The sequence below is a fragment of the Pseudonaja textilis genome, chromosome 3 (genome assembly GCF_049901715.1).
Source record: "Pseudonaja textilis isolate UNSWEBS1 chromosome 3, rPseTex1.2, whole genome shotgun sequence".
Classification (NCBI taxonomy): Eukaryota; Metazoa; Chordata; class Lepidosauria; order Squamata; family Elapidae; genus Pseudonaja; species Pseudonaja textilis.
This window is the reverse complement of record NC_141992.1, coordinates 24,314,797-24,342,742: the sequence shown is the minus strand read 5'-3', so window position 1 is coordinate 24,342,742 and position 27,946 is coordinate 24,314,797. Positions and strand designations below refer to the sequence as shown.

The 27,946-nt window shown below is 35.1% G+C and overlaps 2 protein-coding genes across 7 annotated transcripts in view; one reads left to right on the top strand and one right to left on the bottom strand.

The window, feature by feature from the left end:
* Positions 1 to 27,946, top strand: part of ADA (adenosine deaminase) — a 65,032-nt gene that overhangs the window by 33,347 nt on the left and 3,739 nt on the right. For 2 of the 3 annotated variants that reach the window (XM_026697552.2, XM_087929057.1), the window contains one exon: positions 190 to 2,861. The exons of the other annotated variant lie outside the window; for it this stretch is intronic. In XM_026697552.2, the coding sequence (XP_026553337.1) occupies positions 190 to 294 (105 nt within the window). In that variant the 3' untranslated portion in view covers positions 295 to 2,861. Of the gene's footprint in view, positions 1 to 189; positions 2,862 to 27,946 lie in introns of those variants that run through there. 3 annotated transcript variants of the gene reach the window in all.
* On the bottom strand, positions 1,253 to 27,680 carry PKIG (cAMP-dependent protein kinase inhibitor gamma). Of its 4 annotated transcripts, XM_087929060.1 has the most exons (4): positions 27,414 to 27,599; positions 23,483 to 23,659; positions 7,682 to 7,857; positions 1,253 to 5,019 (listed from the first exon to the last, which is right to left on the bottom strand). In XM_087929060.1, the coding sequence occupies exons 3-4, from the start codon at positions 7,827 to 7,829 to the stop codon at positions 4,952 to 4,954; spliced, it is 216 nt and encodes a 71-aa protein (XP_087785186.1). In that variant the 5' UTR covers positions 7,830 to 7,857; positions 23,483 to 23,659; positions 27,414 to 27,599; the 3' UTR covers positions 1,253 to 4,951. The 4 variants fall into 4 exon arrangements, with proteins under 4 accessions (XP_087785186.1, XP_087785187.1, XP_087785185.1 ...); XM_087929061.1 differs by lacking the exons at positions 23,483 to 23,659; positions 27,414 to 27,599 and adding an exon at positions 27,616 to 27,680; XM_087929059.1 differs by lacking the exon at positions 23,483 to 23,659.

The window sequence follows — 27,946 nt, the reverse complement described above, 5'->3', positions numbered from 1 at the left end:
TTGCCTAAAACCCCATCTGATTTATGTTTGTTAACTCCATTTTAGGTTTCTGTAAAAACACATTCTTTTTGTTTTCAATGATAAAAGTATAGCATTTAAAAGCAGCATTGACTGTCAACCATTTAATTAAAATAGTACAGCCCACATTAGTAGAATATGATCATGAATGCCCTCTTCTTCCTTTCACAGAATATAAATGCGGCAAAGTCCTGCTTCTTGGAAGAGAAAGATAAAAACAAGCTTTTGTGCAAGCTACATGAAGCCTATGGGATGGTAAAAAGCAAAGAATTCTGAATTCTGTACCAGCTTTTTTCTTGACCAATGTTATACTTGCCCAAATTCTTTGTTTTGCTTCTTGGAAGACAACAAGCAAACTTCGTATTACTCTTGTTTATTCTTAATAACCACAAAACAGGGCATGTATAAAGCAGTATTCTTACGATGCTAGGTACCGTAAATTTAATTTTTTTAAAGATGGAATGTAAGCTGCTCAGACATCTAGAGATTGGAAATAGAGATACATTTATTGCAATTATATTCATTTAAGTTCCATCTCAGGTACACCAAATCTGCAGGCCATTTATTATTTCAAAACTTACCAGTAGGTCAAATGAACTGTTCAAATGAAATGAACTATTTGCAAGAGCAGACAAAGCCTATTTCAGATATTTTTTAAATAATTTTTTAAAAAATAATCTGCCTCACTAATTTGTCTACAAGTGACATCTATTGTGCACTCCTACATTAACAAAAGGAAAAAAGATAAGTATTTTTACTATTGATTTTTTTAGAAAATCATATTGTACTCATCAATCTCAGAAAAACAAACATACCTTATCATTTAACTTGATAATAGACCAATATTATTTCTGTACTTTATTTTACTTACACTAAATAGCAGTTCATGTTTTTTTTTCATTTCATTCATTTCAATGGTATCAAAATCTAAAAGTAGAGTATTTGATCCAGAGAAAGTTGTATAGGAGAAATTCTTGTAACACTGATTCAACATTTGCCTTTTCAAAAACCAGTCTTGCCTAAAATGTCTTATGCTGGAGATGTGCCATGGGAAAAACAGTATTTTAAAAAATAGAATTTCATAGAATTTCTGTTCATATAGGGATTTTATAGAAATGCAGATTTAAAGTTTGTATTCCCACCTATTTACTGAGCCATTTGCCTTGTTTCTTATCTATACTATATTGTTTAGTTTAACTGGGAATTATGTGATTTAACTATAGCATACTGACACTTTTGTTTTTGTTTTTGATTATTGAGACTAACAGATAGGCAACATTATCTAATGGTGCTCAGTTACTTTGTTTTAACTGAAATAATACCTCCCAAAATTAGACTAAACAGCTAGGACCAAACTGGCTATTTTGCTAGATTTTGTTCCCTAAGAAAACTAAAACAAAATGGTTTAACTGTAAGTTTTTTAGTTTAACTAGACTATGAGGAAAGCTGTAATCAAATATGCAGTTAATGATATTCTGTTTTGAGCAGGAAAATACAGTAACAAATGCAAATCTAAATCATAGCACTATAAAGCCAAGAATTCTCATTCCCAAATAATATGCTAGATGCCTTTAGTAATTGTAATTTTTATTTTGCATCAGCTATCTTTGAAGACCCCATTTATATACTCAGGAACTTAGGTCCATGTTTTTATATTATAGTGTGAAAGTCTTACACATTCTAGGTTTAAGCTGGTATATTATAAAATTAGTCTCTTAGATTGATTTATATTTTTTGTTGCAAATATAAGTTCTAAGGGCTTAGATCACAAGTAAATCTTATGTGCAAATCACACTGTTACTTGTTTCTGTATTTCTTGTAAGTAACAACAACATGAAGTTGGAAGTGAGAAATCATTGCAGCATCAAAGCACAATAATTTGTGACAGTGAAGAGAGAGTAGCAGTTAAACACTCAATTGCTATTTCAGGAGCAGCTGCTGTTAGCATAATTCAGTTCAGAGAGACAAATCTATAGCCACTTAAGAATAATTTGCTTCATTTTTTCTTTTCTTTTTCCTCAATCAACAAAAGATTATTTCATTTACTTTATGGGTTTGATATTTCTAGACTTGAGTACTTGTGTGTGGGACGTTATGAAAGTGTGCTGAATAAGTGAATAATACAGACTGCTTGAAAAATTAAGCCAAGTTTGGGGAAAAAATGAGAGTAGAAATCTGACATTGCTGCCAGAACTTAAAACATTTACTTTGGAATATTTTCATATGACTCAGCAAACTAATCAGAGAGTTAAAGCATAGAATCCAAGCCTTTCTTGTACTTCTCATAATTTTCTCTGTATCTCTAGTTATGCAGTATTTTTTGTAATTTGCTAGAGCTTGTCTCTAAATACAAACTGACACTTATTACTTATTTTGTCTACAGAACTGGTTCTGGTTTGATTTGATTTGGTAATAATTTTTTTAGTTTGTAATCAATGCTAAGGAATTTGTACATGTTTGTGAAGCAATGTTGTTGGTGACTATAAACATAAAAAGTTTTACCCATGAAGAATAGTTTTTATATTAATGTCATATGTGTGCAGAGGTGTAGGCTTAGCTACGCATACTACTTATTTCAGAAAAAAAGCAAGCCAGTAAATATTGGTCTATTATAAATGAATGTTAAGTAAAATGTTCTTAATGGACATATCATCTATATTCAAAATTATATAAAAGAATTGTTTTAATATTTTTGTAGTACCAGTAGAAATTATCCTGCTTGTAAATGGTTTTAATATTGTGATCCACATTCACATAACACAATATATCTTCAGAATTCATTTTGAGGAAAGAGCAGAACATAAGTCTTCATTTAATGAAATAAAGTCCATTTTTACTTAAAAGGTATATTTCATTTTTGTCTTGCATTTCAGAAAAAAACAGTCAAGCCAAAATCAGCTATGATTCTACAAATAAAATAATTTAAGAAAGTATTAAATGAAAAATAGGGTATGGGTCTTTGTTTCATCTTTCACTACAAAATAAGTAGATGTTTCATTGTTTTAGTAAAACAAGAAGCAAAAAAAACCCCTTTTATTAAGCCAGAAGGGGGCTAAAATCTTCGTAGTGCTGACAGTGACATAACAATATACAGTACAGTATCTTTTCTAACAAGACTTAAGCATGTATGAGCATGGCTCACTTTATTAGATGCATAATAAAAATGGTAAGTTGGAAAAGATGCTACCAGTTTCTGATTCTTTGCTACCACAGTTGAACTTGGCCATCTTCCCACAATGTATCCATTTACAAAAAATACATTTGGAATCAGGTGGCATTCTCCTCAATGAAAAATTTTGATTATGTGCATATAGCTTAAAACAACAATAGTATTTTTTGCAGCTCCATCGGACTGCTGGCTCATACCATTTGTATTCAGATAGTAATCTAAGGTTTTCATATGTAATATTACCGAGACAAGTATTGTTGTGCTGCTGAATCTCTGCATTTGATCACTGTTCTCTAAATAAGAACTTTGCTTTTGACAGTGCACAGCAGCATCCAAAAAAGCTAATGTAATCCTAAATTGTATTAACAGAGGGATAAAATCAAGATTAAGGAAAGTACTAATACCACTCTATAAAGCCTTAGTAAGACCACACCTAGAGTACTGCATCCAGTTTTGTTCACCACATTATAAAAAAGATGTTGAGACTCTAGAAAAAGTACAGAGAAGAACAACCAGGATGATTAGGGGACTGGAGACTAAACATACGCAGAACAGTTACAGGAACTGGGCTTGGCTAGTCTAGTAAAGAGAAGGACCTGTACAGACCTGCATTCTGATGTTTATTTGAGAACCCTGTCATACTCCATGGATAGGCAGGATTAATACTTTGGTTTTAAATATTTCTATAGTACACATTTTACATTTCTAAATTTTTTGTATTTGTTCCTGTATTTATACCACTCTTAGCATCCCAGAATATTTTAAAAATATTTGCTATATTGATTTTTAATGTCACATTATAAAATCAGCAAAGCCACATTGCAAGCTTACAGAGATAAATGTAGGAAACAACAAAATGCATAATACTCAATTTTATTTGCTAAAAAACAAATGTATAGAATTGCATAATATTCGCAAGCAGTGCTGGAAGACGACAATGGAAAATGTAAGATTATAAGGAAAGCAGCAAGCATGCATCTATGTAGTCACCAGGAGTCAACCTCAGCTCAAGAGAAATATACTTTTACCTAAAAAGAAATTGCTATTAACAGATGATGCAAATGTATTGGAGGTATCTGAATTGTATACAACAAATATTATGTCTTAGCCTGTATCACCTTTTCCTTTTTTTAAAAAAAGCTAAGCAAGCCAAATGTTAAAGTGTACCTGTTCAGAAATACTGAATCACCAATACTTGGTGACACTTATAGCAGGAATGGTAACATTTCTATAGTATTTGTTTAAAACAGAATATGGTGAACTTTTGCCAGTATCGAGCTCAATTATTTAATGAGGTTCATACTGTTGAAATGTCTGGTATATTATATCCTATAATTCCCATATTCACAGCTTAAAAGATCAACTGGGTCTGGAATTTTATGTATATATCATGAAGAACACAATAAACCATCTAATAATTTACAGGAGATAGAAATAAATAGTTTAAATTTACTAAGTGAACAAAATGCACCTTTTACAATAAAATATGAAATACATATTTTAGAATTGTTTATCTGTACAGAAAATAGCTGCTTAAGGCTCTCTAACTGGCTCAGATTACCAGAACATATTTTATTTTGTAGCATTATAGAAAGAAATAACTTTGGAGGTACCAGTTGCTTGCCATACAAAGTGACTATGACATTCAAAGGGCCTCTGAAGAGATCTCAAAGTAAAGATCTTCCTGTTGCAGTCTGATTTCTTAGCATATAGAGTAGTACTATCAAGTGTTGCTATGTAGTCTTCCACTTTCTGCATCCTAAATCAGAAGGTTGAGCTATCATTCTTCCCTTCAGGGTTCTTTTCAGAAGCAGCTTCCTTTCCTTGATTTTCTGCAAAAAAAAAGTGGATTTTTTTTTGATCCAATAAACGCACCCAGTAAAAAAAATTGAACATGTGAGTTGCCTACAATTATTTGCATTGGGAGAATGCAAATAATTTATTTGCAAAATGCAAAAAAAAAAAGCAAAAATTTATGCCACCAGATAAAGACTGAATGCACCAATTATCACATTAAACAAGAGGAAAACCTTCTATGCACCAATTCCACCCGCGCTTTTTACAGTTTTGTAAACAACAAACTAAAAGACTCAAGGTCCATCCCACCCCTGAAAGGACCTAATGGCAAAGACTGCAATGATGAAACCATTAAAGCCAACCTCTTTAACACATTCTTTGGCTCAGTATTTGTAAACAGCAATGGATCATGCCCTGTATTTCCTAGTTGAACCACAGACAACTACAGTGACCTAATACACATTGATTTTACAGAAGACAATGTTGAAAAAGCACTATGCAATCTAAAACCATCTCTATATATTGGACCGGATGGAATATGTGCCTACTTCTTAAAAAAGCTATCCACTGCCATAGCCGAACCTCTAAGCATAATCTTTGAAAAATCTTTCAGGACCAGCTCCTTGCCTAACCTATAGTCACAAGCCACGGTCATCCCCATCTTCAAAAAGGGACACCCCAGCCTAGTTGAAAATTACAGACCAATCTCCTTATGCTGCGTCACCTGTAAAGTCATGGAATCAATTATTAACCAATCCATTATCCTCCACTTAGAGACAAACAACCTACTCTCCAATAAACAATTTGGTTTCAGGAAAAAACTACCCTGTAATCTGCAACTCTTATACTGCAAAAACATAAGGACTACACAACTTGATCAGGGCAAAGCAATAGACGCAATCTACATAGACTTCTGTAAAGCCTTTGGTTCAGTGGTACACGACAAACTACTCCTAAAACTAAAATCTTATGGTATCTCTGGACAACTGCATAACTGGATAGAAGCATGTCAAACAAGACAACAAATGGTCAAAATTGGGAATGTCCTATCAAATTCTGTACCTATCAATAGTGGTGTCCCCCAAGGCAGTGTTCTAGGACCAACTCTCTTCATACTCTACATAAATGACCTCTGTGATCATATTAAGAGCAACTGCGTTCTTTTCGCTGATGATGTAAAGCTGTTCAATACCATAGACAAGACTGCTACCCTTCAAAAATACCTTGACTATGTATCAGAATGGTCAAACAAATGGCAACTTCAAATCTCAACAAATAAATGCTCTGGCTTACATATTGGCAAAAAAAATCAGAAAATAAAATACAAGCTGAATAGTCAAGATCTTGTTGATGATCCAAGCTCTGTAAAGGACCTTGGAATACTCATCTCTAATGATCTAAGTGCTAGAGCCCACTGTAACTACATAGCCAAAAAGGCATTAAGAGTTGTTAACCTAATCCTACGTAGCTTTTTCTCTGGTAATATCACACTACTAACTAGAGGATACAAAACATTTGCTAGACCAATACTCGAATACAGCTCATCATTCTGGAACCCACATTACGTATCTGATATTAGCACAGTTGAGAAAGTCCAGAAATATTTCACAAGAAGAGTTCTCCACTCCTCTATTCATTGTAGAATACCTTATGCCACCAGACTTGAAATTCTAGACCTAGGAAACTTTGAATTACGCCGTCTTCGGTCTGATCTAAGTATGGTATATAAAATCATACATTGCAATGTCCTACCTGTCAATGAGTACTTCAGCTTCAACCATAACAACACAAGAGCACACAATAGATACAAACTCAAGGTTAATCGCACCAAACTTGATTGCAGGAAATACGACTTCAGCAACAGAGTGGTCAATGTCTGGAATACTCTACCTGACTCTGTGGTTTCTTCCCCAAACCCCAAAAACTTTAACCTTAGACTGCCTACTATTGACCTCACCCCTTTCCTAAGAGGTGTGTAGGGGGCGTGCATAAGCGCACCAACGTGCCTACTGTCCCTGTCCTATCGTTTCTTTTATTTTTTCTTATATGTACCCATTTCATGTATTCATAACTATGTATATACTTATACCTATTATTTTGTAAGCAATTGACAAATCAAATAAATAAATAAAATAAAGTATGTTATTCCAAAGTGGCTAATTCACTATAGGACTTTTATCTACAAAAAAGAGAGAAGTGTGGAGATTGGATACTCAATTGCTGCCTGGTGCAGGATCATGGGAAAAGTTCAATAGAAGATATGTGAATTAGACTGCTTAGTTTTAAAAGATTTACATACTGAGTACAGAAAAAAAAATCCAACAAAATAAAAACCAGTAGATCACAGTAGATCATCACAAGGAAGAATAAGATATTACTCAGAATTTGACAAAAGGCATACTGACAAAAGAAACCACAGAGGAATAGAATCTTCCACTGAACAAGTGACAAAAAATATAATAGGCCCTTTATATAAAAGTAGGACGGGTGGTATGATCCTTTGAATTTGAATGATTGATTTAGAAACCTCCTGATAGTCATGATAATGACATGCCAGCAAATACGATATTGCATAATATACAGTTTGCATAAACATTCAAACAAACACAATATGAATTATAACATTTACATCTGAGCTTCCTGAATGGCACTTGCTCCTTGAAAAGGAGGTTTCTGAATGAACAAAGAAGGGTTCACCTTCATCTGCAACAGAAATATCCATGGTGTTTGCTGGTTTCTCCAACTTAATGGCAGCTGCATCTCCTGGAAGGTCATGAATTGCATTTCTCCGACCAGTCCGATCAGAGCTGATGAAGTCAGCATATGCAGGCTCAGTCTCCATCATCTCACCAACATTGTATGTGACAGGATCCCTAGGTAGCACACGTGTAGTAGAATAATAAGATGTTAATGGGCATAGGATACCTTCTTATTAAAATATATTAATCACATAAAGATACCTAGGTAGTCACAAGATATGACTGATACAAAATGGAATATACAGTAAATCTTGGGAGGCAGGAATGTTGCAGGGAGGAAAAAGGATACAATGTTTGGCTATGGTCAGGATTAATCCTACATTCCTATCTTTTTCCTTATCAGAGGTGGTATTCAGCAGGTTCTGACCAGTTCTGGAGAACTGGTAGCGGAAATTTTGAGTAGTTCGGAGAACCGGCAAATACCACCTCTGACTGGAGATTTTACTGTATCCTTTCCCTGCCACGCCCACCAAGCCATGCCCACAGAACCGGTAGTAAAAAAAATTGAATCCCACCACTGTTCCTTATGCTATGTTATTACTTGTTTATCGCCTTACCAAGATGATACTGTGTTAGACCATTTTGAGTGACAGCATCCTATCATGCCAGTAAATTTCCAAAATTAAAATTTGTCATGTAGAACTGAAATATTAAAATATTTTGCAACTGTCTTAGGACTCAATTAAATTAAGATCAACCTACCAAATATTTGCATTCTATACTGAGGCAAGTACAAGTACTGTGAAATGGTTTGTTGGTTTCTTCAGATGTTATGAAAGATAATTAGAAACCGCTACTATTACAATGCCTTCTCTTTTACAACCACAAATTTATGTACTGGCTTTCAGTGAAGGGAAATGTGTTAGGAACTATAGTTTCTCCGATGAGCTGTTCAGAGCATGCAGTAGTGGGAGGTGCTTCCATCTCTGCATGTCTAGGCTGGGCTTAATTTCTGGAATGCCCCTCCTCCTCCACGGGACTCCTCCCCAGCATTCCCCAGTTTTGGCTCAGCCTCGTGAGGGATAGGCAGTGCTTGTGATTTGTCCTTGGCCAAAACAGGAAAATTCATTTCTTTACTAGCAGGTTTGAAAACGGGCCTGTCGAATACACAGGCAGACTGGCTAAGCAGGGCCACGATTGATCAATCGGAGTGGCACCTCCATCCGACCCTGGTTCAAGAGGAAGTCAGGAGATTCGGGCAGCCGGTGGTAGACTTATTTGCTTCCCCCCTCAACTCTCAGCTCCCCAGATTCATTTCCAGGTACCCCTCACAAGGACTGAAGAACTTCAACGCGCTCCGCTGTTGTTGGCTCCAGGTGGTTGGACCACCACTTCTTCTGATCCCCAAGGACATCCAGAAGCTGCTGGACGAGAGGGCGGAGCTGCTGCTAATAGCTCCTTACTGGCCCAGACAGCCATGGTTTGCAGACCTCTGCAGTCTATCCTTATCAACACCATGGAGAATTCCCTTGGACAGGGTTTTGCTAATCCAGGGACCCCTTCAACAACCAGACCCTCAATGGTTGCACCTGACCATCTGGAGGTTGAGCAGAGACATCTGAAGAGCGAAAAGTTTTCCGACAGAGTTATCACCACCATCCAAGCTGCCAGACGCCCCTCAACGACTCGCATCTACAATGGCACGTGGTCTAGTTTCTGCAAATGGTGTACTAAGTCTCAAACTGATCCCATCAGTGGCTCAAATCCTAGAGTTTCTATAAGAGGGGCTTGACAAGGGATTATCACCTAATACATTGAAAAGGCAGGTGGCAGCTTTGGCATTGGTTGTCACTTCGGAGGGTCTACTGTCTCTTTCTCATCACCCACGCATACGGAGCTTCCTTTGAAGAGCCACACATTTACACCCGCCAGTGGTTCACCGTTATCCCATTTGGGACCTTAACAAGGTCCTCATTGCATTCACTAAGTACCCTTTCAAACCCTTGAAATCATCAAGTCTCCAATTTCTGACATACAAAGTAGTTTTCCTTGTAGCAATCACTTCTGCTCATCATATTTCGGAACTGGCAGCTTTGTCGATTAGAAAAGACCTTTGTGTCTTCCATTCTGACTGGGTGGTCCTTCGTCCTGATCCTACATTTATACCCAAAATTAATTCGGCGTTTTACAGGGCACAAGAGCTGATACTTCCTAACTTTTGTCCCAGGCCATCTCAAAGGTTGGAACTACAATGGCATCGGCTTGATGTGAGGTGAGCATTGCAAATATATATCTACCGCACAGCGACTTTCCAGAAAACAGAAGCTTTATTTGTGTCGTTTCAGCCAAACACTCAGGGATGCAAGGTCTCTTCTTCCACAGTAGTCGTTGGCTACGGGCTGCGATAGCAAAAATGTATCAGACTCAATCACTACAGGTGCCCAGGGGCATAACAGCTCATTCAACAGGGAGCGCAGCAACATCGGCAGCATGGGCCCCGCAGGCACCAATAACTGATATTTGTCAAACTGCAACCTGGGCCTCTCCATCGCCCTTCATTAGGCATTATAAAATAGATGTGTTTGCATCCGCTGAGGCCTCCTTTGGCAGACGAGTTCTGCAACAGGTCCACGGGGACTAGGAGGGAATTCCAAGCCAGACGGAGTCCTTCCCATAGAACAGGCCAAGCTTTGGTATGTCCCACTACTGGATGCTCTGAACAGCTCATAGGAGAAAGGGCGTTGGTACTTACCTGATGCACCTGTTCTCTTTGAGCTGTGAAGAGCATCCAGCCCCACCCCTTTTCCCATCTGGTGGGGTCCCATTTCAGCCAACGAATCGTTAAGGCATTCAGGGAGAGTGGTATTTATTCTCTCGTCTTTGCCAAAACTGGGGAACGCTGGGGAGGAGGAGGAGCATTCCAGAAATTAAGCCTAGCCCTGACATGCAGAGACTGAAGCACCTCCCACTACTGGATGCTCTTCACAGCTCAGAGAGAACGGGCGTATCAGGTTAGAACCAATGCCCTTTCTCAAAATAGTAGTAGAAAATGTTAATATACCGCCTCTTACAATGCGCTGTGGAAAATATTAAGCAAGATTTCTATTTAACCTCTGGAAAACCTGAAAGGTAAGGTCACCAAGACTGAGCCCAAAGTATTATACTATCATATAAAATGACAGCTTAGTCAGTAATCCGAGATTAACAACTACTAGAAGCAAGTTGCAATAAAATATAATTCCCCTAGCTGTGTTGTTTTAAGTTTCTGGGGAAACTATCCATGGAGGCAGACAGTGAAGAATTATTATTTCTAAAGCAGAACATAAATTAATTCAAACAGCCATTCAGATCCAAACAAACTCCATTTTTAACATATGCACAGAAGAAAAATACATCCATAAATATAAGCTGAAAAGCAGCTTATAGTAATTAATATCCTGCTTTTACTCATTTATTCTATTTCTAAAGGGAGAATGAGAGAGAGAGTGTGTAAGTCTGTGTTAGGCAACTGTGGCAATGAGATATTTATGATAGGGGCTAACTATAAAGACTTTTGGCAGAAATTTCCTCAAACTCTACGTTTTCTGCTTGACCACCACCACTGATATAAAAAGCAACATCTCAGATATAAGCCTGAGTATGTTAGAAATCTCTAAAATAATTCAAATAGGTTGCTCACAGATTATAGAATTCAAAGGCTTTCACATTTTTTTCTCCCTTGGGAGACAGTACAATATGAATGATCATCTTGGCAAAGAAGACAATTAAATAGTTCAGGAAAAGGAAATTCCAGTTAGGCATCAAAAGGAAGTGAATAGGACAGGAATGCAAAGAAATATTTTGAAGATTAAATGATTCATATCGACAAATCACAAAAATAATGAGTCTGCAGACCAAAGGAAAATATTTGCATTTTGGATGAACAGAAGTTACAAAGCTTAAAATAAGGAATGTAAATGATTCACTGAACTCAAAATGGAATCGGATAAAAAGTACAAAACCATACTCAAAAGTTTATTGCATACAATTGCATTTAACTTTTTAAAAATTACAATAGATAAGGTTAACATACTTTCCTTGTACTCTCAGAAATTATCATAGAATACTTGCAAGCTTAATATTCATGTGCACTCTTAGTTGATTCATATTTTGAACTGCTATATTACTGTTCTTGTTCACATTTTTAAATCAATAATTGCAAAGAAGAGAAACAGGTTCATGAAATTGATAAGCCTCATCCCACTTTCTTCTCGAGGTGCTATAAATGCAGTATTAAAAAGTTAATGTACCTTTATCTCGATATCAATTATATTAAGAGTTAAATATCACTAGTTTTAAAAAATATTAAAATATTTGATACTAGTTCACGTGACAATGTGCTACTTGAAAAACAAGAAACTAATGGCATCTTAAAGATGAATGCATTTTTGGGGGTAGACTATCGTTGGGAACAGCATTTTTATCAGATGGCTAAACAAAGAAGAAACTTTGTTACTTCTTAAATATTAACTCTTTAAGGCGGACAACTGTTGGTCTCAACTTTGAAATTTTTGTTTAGATTTTAAAATTGTGACTGTAAGTTTTTACATGTTAGATTCGGTGCATGTTTGGCCAGCAGAGGGCAGACTTGAATTACCGTTTCCTTCCCACCCCTTACAGCCAAAACTATAACATATGTGGAGTGTTGACTCGATTTCAATGTTTAATAAAACAGTTTTGATTACTCTTGAATCAGAATAAATGAGCTGGTTGAATTGCATGGAACTGTTTTGAAAATAGATTACCATATGAAATGGTAATATTTTCATTTTTAAACAGAAATACTGAATTATATAGGACTTGATAATGTCAGAAGCAGAGAAGGAAGAAAATCTACAGATTTTCCCATGTGGTTACATACTTTTTCCCTGAGGCTTGAGATGATAACAAATTGATATAAAGAAGGCAGGTCCAGAAAATGACTATAAATTGTTGAATCTAACTTTTCAGCAAAGCAAGATTCTCAGAAGGTATCTGAAAAAATAGGCAACTAAATAATTAAGATCTGATTAATTTTACAGTTATTTTAGCTCAATTTAACAACAATAAAATGAAAATCATCATCTGAAAATCTTACAGGAAAGCCACCTTATATCAATCAGTTTGCAATATGAAATGAGTTCTCCAAAATAACAACAACAATAATAGTAATAATAATAATATCATCAACAACTTCTCCTTCTCCTTCTCCTCCTCCTCGTTTTGTCAATATTAATGCAAATGCTTGCAAAAAGCATATCATTTGCACTAGGTGCTGATCAACAAAGAAATCATAGATAATTTTCCATCCTGAACCCTGACTTCTCAAATCAACATTTAAGCCTCATTTATCAAGACTCCTGATGTCCTTAAATAAGACCACTCCTGGATCAGACAGAAGAGGCTTTGAATCTAGCATTGTATGTCAACAACTAATCATTCCAAAAGTTTTCAAGAAATATACAGGGCTGGAAAATAATTATTCCCCCCACCCAAAAAACAAAAAACAACCCTGCTTGTATTTACAGACAGTATACTGTATAACAGGATAAAAGCAAATTTACTTGACAGGGACTATATTTTGACCCATCTACCAAAGACAATAAGAATTGGAATAATAACATAATGTAGGGATGGGGATGGAAATTTTGGGCCCTTTGGCAGAGTATCAGGATAGTTCTTAAAATGTTGTTGTATCAAACCATCACATCTGCTTATTAAAGATTCTGAATGATGATCAGAAAGCAATAACTAGAAATGCATATGGAGCAATTTAGTGAATCAAAGTTGGGAAAAGAATGTGCCATGACTATATAGTATACTGGCAACGTTAATTGATATGTAGAATGGATTATGAGAAATACTGGATATAAAGAAATAGGAACTGAAATTAAAATTGCTAAGCGACAACTTCATATGCTGATCATACTACTTTGATAGATGAATGAAAGACTTAGTCAATCCCTTGTTGAAGGAAAAAGAAAAAAAATGCAAAAACATCTACTTTACTCAATTTCCTCTCAAAATCAAAGTGTTGTGATAATTATTTAGTGACTTCCAGGAATAGCAAAAATAGAACTTTGGGACTGCATGCAATTGGTGGTTGTCCATACCTGATTTAGAGTTATAATGCCTTTGAATATTGATATTTGTCTCAATGTGGCCAACAACTATTGAAAGGCAATCTGTCCATGGATTTCTTTGTTTATTGTTTGCTTATTTCAAAGGCTTTCTAACTGATCACTAGCTATCACATTTCTTCATGTGATGAGTTCTGTAAGATAATCCGAGCCTATTCTTTTACTCTACCTTACCTTTTGCTTTTCTGATTATTTTGATGCTCTTCTTTTGTCTCAGTTTTGCAGTGAAGACAAACACCTTGTGCATCTAACATGTCTCCATTCATTTCAACATCGCACTTCTGACATTGTTTGAGACAGGTTCCCTTTCTGTTTTCAGACATTCTAAATGTTAACTTGGTCAGCTCAGTTCTTGGATTTACTGCAGTGAATGGGAATGGTAAAAATTTATATCAACTTAAAAATAACAGTTATTTTGGTCAAAGCAGTTACATCCATTGTAATAGATAGGATCCATAATATATTACAGTTCAGCATGGTTAGATCCATTTGCTAGACCATAGTATAGGCAACCAAATCATTGGACTTTGAAATCTATCTTCATTTTCCCCCCAAGAACACAACTAAAAATAATTACTCATCTAAGGAAATAGTCATAGCTGCTCTACCCCTGAGACTGAGTAAAATAGTTGTGACTTTACTACTATATTCACCCTAGCAGGAACCCAGTTAATAATATCTTCTTGAATTACCCACATTTTTGTGCCACTGTAACAATAATAAAACAGTTTTTATATCACTTGAACAATGGCTGGGTGATGCTAAAAGACTCTTTAACACACACACACACCGAGAAATAAACGTTTTCTTCTGCTTTGCCCTCAAAAATTTAAGTCATTGTTTTAAACACCCTTTTTCAAAAGCAAGTTTAAAATTGTCATGTGTGGAGTTAGGTCTCTCTGTGTATGTGTGAGTTTTTCTATACTAGTTTGCCTTCTTTATAAAACTAAGCTACTTTTCTGTTACTTGTCATCTATCTGGTAAATAAAAGACAATCATTTAGGAGAGCATTAGTAATTCAAAACAAATTGCAGCAACAAAATGTATTAAAGGGCAGGACACACACAATGCATTCCACCTTACTTTAGTCCATAGGGGTTTAAGAAGAGATCCTCTCCCAACTGTAGATTTAATTCATGAACTCAAGAGAGGTTTAAACATAGAGAATTATTGCAACAACCCACATCAAGATAATTTTTCTGAGATTCCCTTGCAGCAAAAGTAGGGACCAAACAAATATACAAAAACCAGTGTGTTCCCAGATTGCCGCTGTTGGCAAATACAGTAACGGTGACACAGATATAGAATAAAACGGACATTTCATTCTAAAATTCTCCTGGCTATTTTCTCTAGCAGGGCATATTATTCTTCCAGTCTCTGCTTTGTCAACGTGTACCATCTGTTCCTGGTTTAGTTTCTACCCTTACCTGATGACCTGACTACTATAGGATCTGGTGTCAGTCTGAGGCCCTGCTCTTTCCAGAACCCCACCTATAGAATAAAGGGAGTGCCATGGCAACCAAAGGAGGAAAGCCAGCCAGGCCTCAAATTAGGCCTTGTGCTGGCTTCAGGGCAGAATCACCTGTCTCATACTTAGCCCTGTTGATCTCACTTCAGACATAGAGAGTGGAAGACTTGCACCTGTTTCTCTGTGTGGCATCCCATTCAAATGCCTTGGAAGTTAGGTTCCAACAATTCCAATGGTCAGACCACCTGAAGTTCACACATGACTCTTGAAGCTGTGGAAGTTGGAACAGAGTCATTCGCAATTTTAACTTTCTAAAATGCAGGGCTGGGATATTGCCTTGGGTTTGGGGGTGCCAAAATAAGGAAGAGCTCTTCTCAGACTGTGCAGTCTTCCTTGTTTCAGTGTGACTTGATTCTTTCTTTTTCTTTTGACCAATGATTCATAACTGGACAACAATGTTATTAGAACAAGAGGCATCTGGCTTAGGATTACACACCTTAACAAACACTAAAAAAGTTGCACGCTATCTATTTCTAATTTAAACTTATTTAGAAGTAACATTTTTCTCTTCATTAGGCTAAACATATCGAGTTATCTTAGCTATTCATCATATATTTTAGTCTCCAGACTCCTTATTTACCCTCCAGATCTATACATTTGTAGCTTTTGAAAAGAGTATCTGAGTTGTATTGTGTTTAGATTTCAATTATACACTACTCTTCCTCCCCAAAAATGTGTCACCTAAAAGAGGAAACAAATTTGCATATTATTTGTATATGCTTATTTGCATATGAATCTCAGAAATATCAGCTTCTGACCCATAAATTTGCAGACCACTACTGAAGTCTACAGTCTAGTGGAAGAAAATATACAGCATTTTGTATGCAGAAAATTCTCATTGAAATCTCTGAAATTTAGTTTAAAAAGTTCTCAGCAGGCATCAATTATCTAAGTATGAGACAGCTTATACTACTAGGAAACATTGCCGTTCATAATTGACCAACTCCTGTTGCTTGAAGTAACTCATGATAGGACCTCCCAAGATTGGTACTCCACTTGCCCACTTTCTCTAAGGTGGCTTGGAACTTTGTCATTTCACCCTTAAAACCAGCATTTCAGGCTATATTTCATCCAAGGTTTTGCCCCTTTATGCCCATCCCCAACCCCTTTAAAACAAAAAAACAGGTCGCTTCCGGTTTGACAGGCTTCGGAGGCAGCAGGAATTCGTTTGTGCACGATTCCTGCTGTGCTCGCTGCTGGAGTGCCTTCGATCCAATTGGATTAGGAGGCTATAGTTATCCCGTAGGGATAGCTGAAGAGAGGGGGGGTCCGGGCAGGGGTCGGGGGATATCGCACCCCCCCTTCCCAACCGGCTTAACTCCCTTTTCCAAAGGTGGTGAAGCGATGGTCAGTAATGGCCGTCACAAAGAACCTCTCAACCGGACAAGTTATGTGCTGGAGGAAGTGAAGACAGAGAAAGCTTTTGGCTGAACTGGGACAACAATTAACATCTGAATACCCTGGAACTTTGGCTTTTTAAGTGATATATTGTTTCCCAGAGGATCGTTAAGCTGCGGTGGAAAGTAAAGGGAAAGTTTTTTCTCTCCTCACTTTCCTTCCCACGGAGACAGCAGATGGAAATCGAAAATACCCGCTTTGGCAGTAGAAGGTACTAACTTTCAAAATTGAAGCCAAGGGGACATTACATTCCTAAACACTGATATTTTAAAATTTAAATCTTTTTGCTTTAAGTGGGAATGAAGAGAGGTAAATGATTTATACTAACGTTTGTTGAAGGAGACTGCTTGGAGTTTTATAAGATTAGAAATTAAATCGCAATAAAACTTCCAAAAAATGTCTTGGAATTATGTAATTGAATTCTGCCCCAGGAAGAGAAAGTAAGAAAGTGAAACAGACTGTGCTGACTGTGCTGACTTTGATTGCTTGATGACTTTGGGACTTTAACTATCTTTTGAAAGACTAAGAAAACATTTGGATTGCTTAAAAAAAAATATCCTTTTTTTTTACAATGGTATCTTTTGAAGAACTGAAAATGCAATTTGAAAGACTAAGAGAAGAAGAAGAGGACTCTTTTGGATCTATCTTTTGCTTTTTAGAAATGGCGATTTCTGCTTACCAGGAAATGCAACAAGAAAAAGGCTGGGATGATGAAGAAGAAGCCATCTTTAATGGACATATGATTTTAAAAAAGGGTAAAAAGGAGAAGAAAATCAAGAATTTAAGTTCTAAAAAAACAATCAAGAAAGGGAAAAGTAAGGTGAAAAATCGATATAATGATAGAAAGCAACGGAAAAGAGGAATACAACAGAGAGGGGAGATTAAAAAGTTGGAGATTGAGAGAGGGGGGGGTAAAAAGGTTAGATTTGATAAGGAAGGAAGGGACAAAGCGAAGGGAAGTTATAAAGACTTAAAACAAGATGTTAATAAACAATTTTTTTTCAGAGATAAAGGGTAAAATATAATTTAAATAGAGATTCTGCAAAGGTACACAAGACTGTATTTTAGTATTTGTATTTGAAATGTGTTAATAGAATACTGTAGGGATTGTGTAATTAATGTTTAATTAACTAATTTGTTATGGAACACTATTTTTAATATACTATAAGATTATTATGTCTTTTATTTGAAAATGTCATGTAGAATGTACTAAGCAGAATCAGAATAGAAATAATGTCTAATTTTAAGTGTTGAATTTGGGGGGAAAATAGAAAGGTGTCATACTTCAACCAGTCATTACAGGAAAAAGTTTGTGTTTAAGAGAAAGATAAATGGATAATTGAAAAAAAACGGACAAAAGATACAAGTGTAATGATTTAAATTGAGATTAAATAAATAAAATAGAATTAAGAGAGTGAAAAGAGGGGAGAAGATATATGTAAAATGTAGAATTTTAAATAAGATATGAAATAGTATATAAGCTGAGCATGAATTTGATTTACGTCTGTACCAAAAGTTATAACCCGGGGTTAAACCGCTTTCTAAAAAGAAGTTTTATATTTTTATGTTATGTGTTTTGTTAGTCTATGTTTGTCTATTGAGGAGTAATGATGTTGGATAAGAACATATGAAATAGTAACAATATGAAATATAGTAATATGAAATATATGAAAGTATAAGTCTAATGAATAAAATTGAACAGAAATAAAGGAAGGAACAGTAAGAAGGTGGAAAACAGTAATAAGATATGAAGTTGAATATATAAGATGCATATTAAATTGTGTGTGGAAATGTGATAATTTAGAAATATATTGTACTTAAATGAGATGTCTTATTTGTTTTGTTAAGTAGTTGTTAGAAAAGATGTTTTATGTTCTTATGTTTTATGTTTTGTTTGTGTACTCTCTTTGAAAATTAATAAAATTTGTTTTTTTAAAAAACAAAAAAACAGGTCCAACATGTTGCCTCTACTCAATCATGATGTCATCAATTATACGATCTCTGGTTTCTAAGAGAAGAACAATATAAAATCCTCACCTCTAAACTAGAATGAATCATGTCACTTTCTATTTCATTCTCTTGCATCTCAGTATTGATGTTTTCCATCTCGGATGAGTGCTGTTGTTCCTTTCATGAGATTATCTAGGTTTTAGAAACCACATTATTGAAGCCTGGCAGATTTTGGGCCTCTCTACTAGATCCCAATGATTCCCTTCAAAGAGATCTAGAACAGTCTCACATTAAATTCCCAAATAAAACTAAGAGGTTTCATCTTGTAAATAGGGGAATTAATCTCTTCTCCCCTATTGTTGACCTGAGAGAAAATGAATTTCACTTTGTCTGTAGGAAAGTAGGAAACTCCCTTCACTCTACAGTGCTCCAGCTCTTAGTAAACAGAAATAAAACAGTACCCACGAGGGTATCACTATGGAAAGAGGTTATGCCAAATAGCAACACAGAGATTCTCAGAAGACATGATTATTTTTATTCCTCTATCTTCTTGATTAAAAAAATATAAGCCAGCAATCTTTCTCTTAGTTGCCATTGAAAGAACTGAACAATTCCAGTTTTGGAATATATTGTTAGAAAGCTGATAGAAAATTTTACAGACATATTGCTTTATGTGGCAAGAGTGCAAAATATATACTAAAATAACTAAGTTATATTCAGGCAATTTTCTCCAGTCTTGACATCACATGGTAGATTATTCATAAAGCAAAGAATTAAGGCTGTTAATTGTCTATGTACAGAACTTGCAGAATGTGGACTCCATTATAATGTACATGGTGGAAAATTGCCCTTAAACTGTAAGATGGCCAATCCCTTGAAATAAAATTAATTTTATTTCTATACAATGCAGCCCACAAATGCCTAGTATCAACACTGCAAAGTTCTGAGAAATTCTTTTAGCAAAGGGGAAAAGAATATTGTAAGCAAGATGGGCATTATATAAACTTTATAAATTAATAAATAAAATAAGCATGATAAAAATTCCTAAGGCATTTAGTTCTTAGCAAATTCTTCATCTAGTTTTTTTTAGACCAACCATCTGTGACTCCAAATGCTAAAATAACACGAGATTTGAATCAGAAGTTGTATCTTCAATAGAAACTTTCAAATTCTAAATAATTAATGAATCACAATTAATTGGTAGATATGTAGTTACTAAACTCTAGATTGTACAGGGTTTTTTAATATATTTTCTGAACTACTCGGTATGAATGAAATAGAAGCAATTTTTCTATTTGATCTAGCACTGTCAGTGTAACCTAAAGTAAACATTTTTCAATGTAGTTTAGACTTTAGATTTTCCAAACTGATCAAATATGTTCATTTCCCAAAGTTCCCAGTCTATGAGGTTTAGCTATATTTGGCAAAGATTACGGGACTTCAGCATAATGGATGAACTCAATTAGGAACTGATGAGATGTACCTTTTGATGGCACATAATCCACCCATCAGTGAGGCTTCTAATATGACATATTTGGAAGGACACGGATTGGGATAGGCTGAGTTGGTGTGACAAATAAAGGAACTCCAGGTGAACTTCAGCTCTTTCCAAGTTCATGCTGTATATCACAGCTGATCCTTACCCACATTTTCTTTTCTTGTGTACCTTTTACAATAGAGAAAAGTAACTATTAACACACTTTTCACATTTTGAATAAGTATGTTTTGAATAAGTATGCTAACTTCACTACTGACATGGGCTGCCTCTTGCCCACACCCTCTTATTTTTCTTGGTGACCTCAACTTACCTCTTATAAATTGGACACTAAATGAATGTACATCTGAACCCATTCATACAACCCTATACAATGCCATTACCACACCGGGACTGGATCAATTAGTATATAACACCAGACTAAACAACTGTCTCGACCTCATCTTCCGCAACAGCTCAAATTCAATTTATGGCTACAAAGACAGGAACCTATTTCAAACAGTGACCATAGCATGATTGACTTTTGTCTAAATTTACACCCCCTCAAAGAGGATTACAATGATGGATCTCCAAAATATAATTTTAAAAAAGCCAATTATGAACTCATAGCTGCTGACTTATCATCTCTTGATTGGCACACTCTGTTCGCTAGGTGGACATGACCTTGTTGATAACCCTCACTTTGTCAAGGACCTTGGAGTTCTGATATCAAATGATCTAAGCACCAAAGCTCACTGCATCAGTATTGCCAAAAAGGCTTTAAAAGTTGTAAATTTCATTTTATGAAGCTTCTCCTCTGGTAATACTGATTTGCAAACTAGGGCATTCAAAACATTTGCTAGACCAATACTTGAATTCAGCTCTGCTATCTGGAATCTGCACTGGATATCAGACATAAATACAATTGAGCGAGTACAGAAGTATTTTACCAGAAGAGTACTACATTCCTCTGTTCTCAACAGAATACCCTACACCATCAGACTTGAGATTCTAGGCTTAGATAACCTTGAACTATGTGTCTAAGATTAGACTTAAGCATAGTACATAAAATCATATGTTACAATGTCTTACCAGTTAATGAATATTTCAGCTTTAACAACACAAGAGCACAGAACAGATATAAACTAAATGTAAATTACTCCAAGCTTGATTGCAGGATTTCTGCAACAGAGTGGTCAATGTCTGAAACTCACTATCTGATTCTGTTGTCACCTGCTCAAACCCCCACTCTTACCCTCAAACTAACCTCTATTGACCTCATCCCATTCCTAAGAGGTCTGTAAGGGGCCTGCATAAGCGCACAATGGTGCCTACTGTCCCTGTCCTATTAGCCCCAATTATTAGTTCCTATTTCTTATATTTAAACTTATGTTTGTTCTTGTTTCTGTTACATTGTAAGCTCTTGACAAATAAAATAAATAAATAAACAAATAAATGCTTAAAACATGTGAGATTTTGTTACATATGATTCTTAGTACAAATATTATGGACTGGACTGAGTTTTGTTGCACATTACAAAGATCCAGTCATTTTTTTATCATCTGTACTAAAAACACCAGAATCAAGGAATATCAGAATATGTTTTGTCTTAGAGTGCATATACTTTTCTTCTGCCTTGAATTACTTCTGGTGGTCAGGTTCTTATCTTTGTGCATCTGATAAAGTATGCATGGGCATGGGCATATTTATGTGTAGGTCTCTCAAATGGGATTTTTACCCTTTCCAGTTTCTTTACAAACCCTGACTTCTACTTCTGCATCTATTTATAAATAAAATATATTTGAATTCAAGGGAAACCAAAGAAATTAAAGAGGATTGAAAAGGAAACTATATCCCAGGATAGAAGAAGAATCAAAGGATCTTGGAAAGAAATGAGCAGACTTCATTAACACACATAAAATACCCTAATTATAAATGATTCCAGATATCCAGCAAGAGAGTAAAGTATTTTGTTGAAAAATCTGGATTCATAGTCACCAGATAACCTATTGCCATTCAGATGCCTTGGGCTACAAGGCCCACCAGACACTGTTGCAGTGTTTGGAGATGATGACAGCTATAATCCAACACATCTGAGTAAAGCTAGGGTATAGGATTCTCTAAGATGAAGTTTCTGTCTTCTGTGGCTATAATAAGTCTTATCTGGGATAAAGTTGACAGATTTATCTCAGCTTTAGTTCCCAATCTGCCCAAGGGGCTGCTATGTAGATAACAGCCTTTTAATTCATAGGGTTTAGGACTGTGTGTCTATTGAGTTCAAAGTAACTCACCATAAATTTAGCAGATTTTCCATCAGATTAGTCATGACTAGTTTCAGACTATAAGACCTGTTAAAATAAATAACCCAAGAGACATACTCCTTGGGCCCTTTTAGTTAATGTACCACCATGCAAAATCCACCATAATAGAGTTTAGCTTATGCCCTACAAATAATTAATAATTTTCTATAACCCGAGCGAGAAACCAGATATTAGATTTCATAAATATATGTATATTCATTGACCTACACATATATCAACCCTAAGCATTAACCTTAGGCAAGATTGGACCTAAGCAATACTTAGGTGGAAGACAATCAATAAAGACTAGAATGGGAATATAAAGAATATTAAGAAGAAGATAATAGTAAACTATTTCCATTTTGGTACAAAATAAATTATATAAATATATCTATAAAGATACTACAAGTCATTCTGTAAAAGAATACAATCTTGATATAAATTGTAATTGAAGGTTGTAAGGATTATTATCTGAGTTACATTAATGATATCAGTCCAGATGCATTTGCAGCTGCTAAGCAAATGCTGTATGAGCTACTGTTTGTTCCAGAAAGGATATCCTTTTATGTGGCAAACCAAGCTGAATTACTAGTTATAGCATAAATTGCTGCATCAGTGTAAATAAATCACAGTATGAATAAATCCAGTAATAATCTTTCTTTCTTTCTTTCTTTCTTTCTTTCTTTCTTTCTTTCTTTCTTTCTTTCTTTCTTTCTTTCTTTCTTTCTTTCTTTCTTTCTTTCTTTCTTTCTTTTTCATGTGCCACCCATCTCACCAATAAGGTGACTCAGGAACAGAAATGATAAAAAAAAGATAAATATGGAAACAATTATAATTAAAAATTAAACTAAGAACTAAAAGGAGACAAATGGTCTTCCTATCATGCCAACCATCTCCAGCAAAGGAATGCTCCCATCAGGGCACCAAGCCAACAGACCAACAACAGGTTTTAGACCCCTCTGGAGGCCAGAAACTTGGGAACAGATCTCACCTCAAAAAGTAGAATGTTCTACAAAATGGAGGCCACAGTGGAACAAGCTCTATTCCTCAATCATGCCAGCTGAAATTCCTTAGCAGATGAGTAAGAGATGGATCAACAATAAGTCCCTTCTGCTGGAGTGACTGGGGCAAGCTAATCCCATTGGAGCGAGATGGTTCCTCAGATACCCTGGATCCATGACATAAAGGGCTTTAAGGATAATGATCATTTTGAATTGGACCCGGAAGCAAACCAATGCCTTTAAAGGTGCTCATTTCATTATGAAGGATAGACTTATGATATAAACTGATTTAATATACATGACCTCTGTTTTAAGATTTATGAAGGGCCCTTATTGCCTGCATAGAACTATAGTTCCCATAATCTTTGAGAAACAGACATGACTCTCTTCTTCTATTTTGGAGTCATTTATCATGGGAACACACTCAAAAGATGCTAAAGAATATTCATTGTAGAATATCCTGTGATTAAATGCCATTTGGTCCAACACATTCTTCCAGTATATTTATTTGTGAGGACTTTTCTTAAGATGTCTTGAGATGTAAATTGCAGTGAAAGCTTGGAAAAATACAGATTTCAGTATGCCTTGCATTCAGAAGTTCAAAATGAATATATTCATACATTTGGGATGGAACAAATTTCTTACCCATCCATATAGTTTTGAAAATGCATGCAGTAAACTTGGGGAAAAAAACCCTGCTAAAGACATATCTTATTACCTTATAGGGCTGTTGTTGAGGATAAATACAGGAGGTAGCAAGAGTATTAGGTATATTCACTTCCTTGAATTACAGTATATTTAAAAAGGACAGTTGAAACTCTTATATACAGAAGACATAAAACTAATTGGGGTTTGTGTTTTAGATTTTACTCTAATTCTTTTATTTATCTTGATACAAATATTCCCTTTTTACCTGGAACCTGCTAAATTTTAGCATATTCCAATTTTACACAAATTAAACAAGTTTTAAATAATCTAGCATTCCTCTGAGAGCTAGAGGTATGTTAATTTGATTACATTAATTTAAATCTGAGTTTCATTTATATTTTAAAAGTTCTTCCTATTTTTATTCCTTCACATAATTGTAAGTGAATTTATATGATGTTAAGTAACATTTTTGACAGGAACATCCTTTGAGAGTTCCATTATATAAATTGCATATTGGGAAAGATAGATTTAATTTTCCACATATGCAGTTCTATTATTATGTGTTTATTTTAGCTTTGGTCAGCTGGAACTTCAGGAAAAAAACAACCAGAAAGTGACTGTTCGATTGCACTGAAATATTGGAAACCTTCCTTGATTAGGAACATTCCTTAATTAGGGATTTGTTTGAATATCTGATTTAATGCTGCATGTCATTTATGGAAACTATTAGGTTGCAAAACAAAGTAAAACTTTATATTATGGAATTATATTATGGAATATAATTTAAAATATCACATATTTTAAGGAGTACAGGTAGTCCTCAACTTATGGCCATAATAGAAGCTGCTCATCACAGCTGATGGTCTTAAAATGGGTCAGTCATATGACCAACTCAATTTTATGCCCTTTTTTGCAGACCCTTTGTTAAGCATATGCCACGGTTTTTAAGTTAAAATATGGATCATTATGGATGAGGTTTTGCTGAAAACCAGAAATAAATGCCAGTTTTCAGTAAAACTCTTATAAAATGCAGTCATGTAACCATGGGTTGCTGCAAACAATCATAAATGAGGCCTGAAATTTGATCATGTGACTGTGGGGGGAAGACTGATCGCTGGAACTTCAAATTTGGGTGATAAGTACCTCCCAGGTCCACTGTAATGACTGGACATAGAAACATGGGACTATTATTAATCTTGGACTAATTCTGTTCTGTCAGTAATTTCTAAACATTTCTTGAAGACAACATCAAGTTAGAGTACTTTTTGGCAGCTTATTAAATTTAAGCATTTGTTATTTGGGCAGGAGGCCATTGCTGCTTCTGAAATTCCATACTTGTTAAAAAAAATTGGAAAAACCTGTTGCAAGTCCAAAGCCAGTAGGCTACAACATAAGAAATATATGAAATTCATAATAATTATTTATATTACTTGGGAGATAATGAGATTGATGTCTCTGTGATTGTGAAATAATGAAAACTTACTTTAAGAATTTAATTTATTTTAATCTTTAAAAATGAAGAGTAAAACTTTTTTGCTTTGCATAGAATGATCACTTCAGAAAACATAGAATAATAGATGATTGCAACTGCTGCTGAAGAATGCAAGCCTTAACATGTTCTAATGATGCATTATTTTAAGTTGAAATTTTCAGAATGAACATTAATATAACTTTAGGCTTTAGCTGCATTTTGGGTGGAAATGTTTTTCTTAGATAAATCTTTTTAATGTAAGAGAACTGTGGACATCTTGGGGAAAGTAAAAATGAATTATTATTCAATATAGATCTCATCAAGTGTTAAGCAATAGATCAAGTAGACCGAACAGTAGGTTGCATCTTGCCATTGAACTGAAAAGAAAATGGTTTTTGAGCATATGCATTTATACCCAGACAGAATGATGCCAAAATGATATTTCTATCCATTTGTATTTCTTTCATGGTATCTCACACACAACTATGTAAACGGCACAGGTTGCATTATGATGTATATTTTGCAATTTGCCCTTACGCTTTTCAGAAATTTGATCAATGCTTTTGTTTTGTGTGTGTATGAGTATGTATAATTATAACCATAGCTATATACTGTATATTAGAGAAACTGCTTCACTAAAAAGGACAGCAGAAAACAGTGCAATTTAGGAAAAAGTATATTTCAATTAAAGACAAGTTTAAGATAAAATGGATGTCTGCCTACGGTTTTTGTTTTTTTGCAATGATTCTAATCTCTTGCAGTTCCATCTATCATTGAATAACATTTGGCCTGGATTATCAAGTTAGTCATACCTTTTTTAAAAAAGTAAAAGAAAATGATCATCCTACTGCAGCTATGCTTTGCTGTATGAAACCACATTCTGAAGGCAGAACATTCTAAAAAAATTAAGTTGGAACTCCTTCCGACACAGGCTGAGAATAATATTTGCCTATTGTCAATTCTAAATTGCCTATTGCCAATAGTTTACTACAGAGGAATCAATGATGTATATGAAAGACAAGTTCATAGCATACATGAGTTTGCTACAGAGTGCTTTGTCAATTTATCATTTCATATTTTCCATTTCTCCTATTTAAACTGCATTTGATCATATAACCAGTATTTTAAAACTCAAATGTTTGTTATCAAACATTAGCAAACATATCCCAAATTATTATTTCATTGATATTGTTCAATGCTTTATTATAATTGTAAGGATAAACAACACAAAATCTTGGCTCTATGTAATAAATTGTTAATTAGGAAAAGTTTAAATAGTACATATGAATATTGATTACATATCAATATAATAAATGAATCAGTTTAACAATCATTAGTGACATCATTGAGATAACAATGCATTTCTTATTCCAGTTATTTCATCAGCAGAATGCAATAATTTTTAGAGCTAGCAGTTGTATACAGATCACCACAATGAGATATATCACTTCTATTTCTGAAAAAGACAAATTTTCTAGTAACTTTAATCTGCTTCATTTTCCCCAAGAAATGCTTCATATATTTATTTCAAATCTGTTCCCATAATATATGATTTCTAGTAGGAAGCACAAACTTCCCCCTAATTAAAATGTATGTTTAGTAAGAGGCTGGCATAAATATTTTTGAAAAAGTACAACGATACATTTGAAACAAATATCCTGAGGACTTGATGCCATCAGTCCAACATGCCTCTGTTAGAATTCGGCTGTCCGTTCAATATAATTCCCTTAACTCTGTGAGGTAAAACTCATTTCTACAGCTGTTATCAAGCATAGTTTAGCATGCTGCACAACTTTACTCACAGAAATGGCTTCAGCAGCTCTCAGGCTAGCAAGTTAAAGTCTCTTAAAATTCAAGGATCAGATACAGTTCAGTCCCACATGTGTGCTTGGGATGGCAAGTAGCCAGAGTTCCTAGAGATTCTTGCTTTAGACTTGCTGCTTCTGTTTCTAAACGCAGATTGATGAAGCTGCCCTTTCTAGAGTTTAGGAGGCGTTTCCTTACTTCTTTGTCAGTAAGTCTTGTTTGTTGTAATCCAATGCTCAGTCTGGGTGATGTCAAAGAGCTTCTTGCTTGCTTCCATCTCACTGTACACAGGAGGAATCTATTTCCTCTGCTTTGTTTAGCTGCATTGTAACCTCATCTCCCGACAGCTGTGTGCACTGAAACATCCTTCCTCCAATTTTCTCTATAATTCAACAGGGCTTCCGACTTAATGCACCCACCAAATTTTTAGGTGCAGACCCACTTCTGTGCATTTTGGGGTCAATGCATGTGAATTGTGACTCAACAGAAGTCACTAGAATGTGGCTTAGATGTTGGAAATTTTGATTAT

What these genes read in the sequence shown, in the direction of transcription:
- PKIG (XM_087929062.1), bottom strand. Translation starts at nt 14,164, where the DNA reads ATGTCTGAAAACAGAAAGGGAACCTGTCTCAAACAATGTCAGAAGTGC. An exon ending in AATAATCAGAAAAGCAAAAG is followed by an intron (nt 7,858 to 14,015) that starts GTAAGGTAGAGT and finishes TGTGCTACCTAG; the next exon opens with GGATCCTGTCACATACAATG. An exon ending in TATTTCTGTTGCAGATGAAG is followed by an intron (nt 5,020 to 7,681) that starts GTGAACCCTTCT and finishes TTTTTTTTGCAG; the next exon opens with AAAATCAAGGAAAGGAAGCT.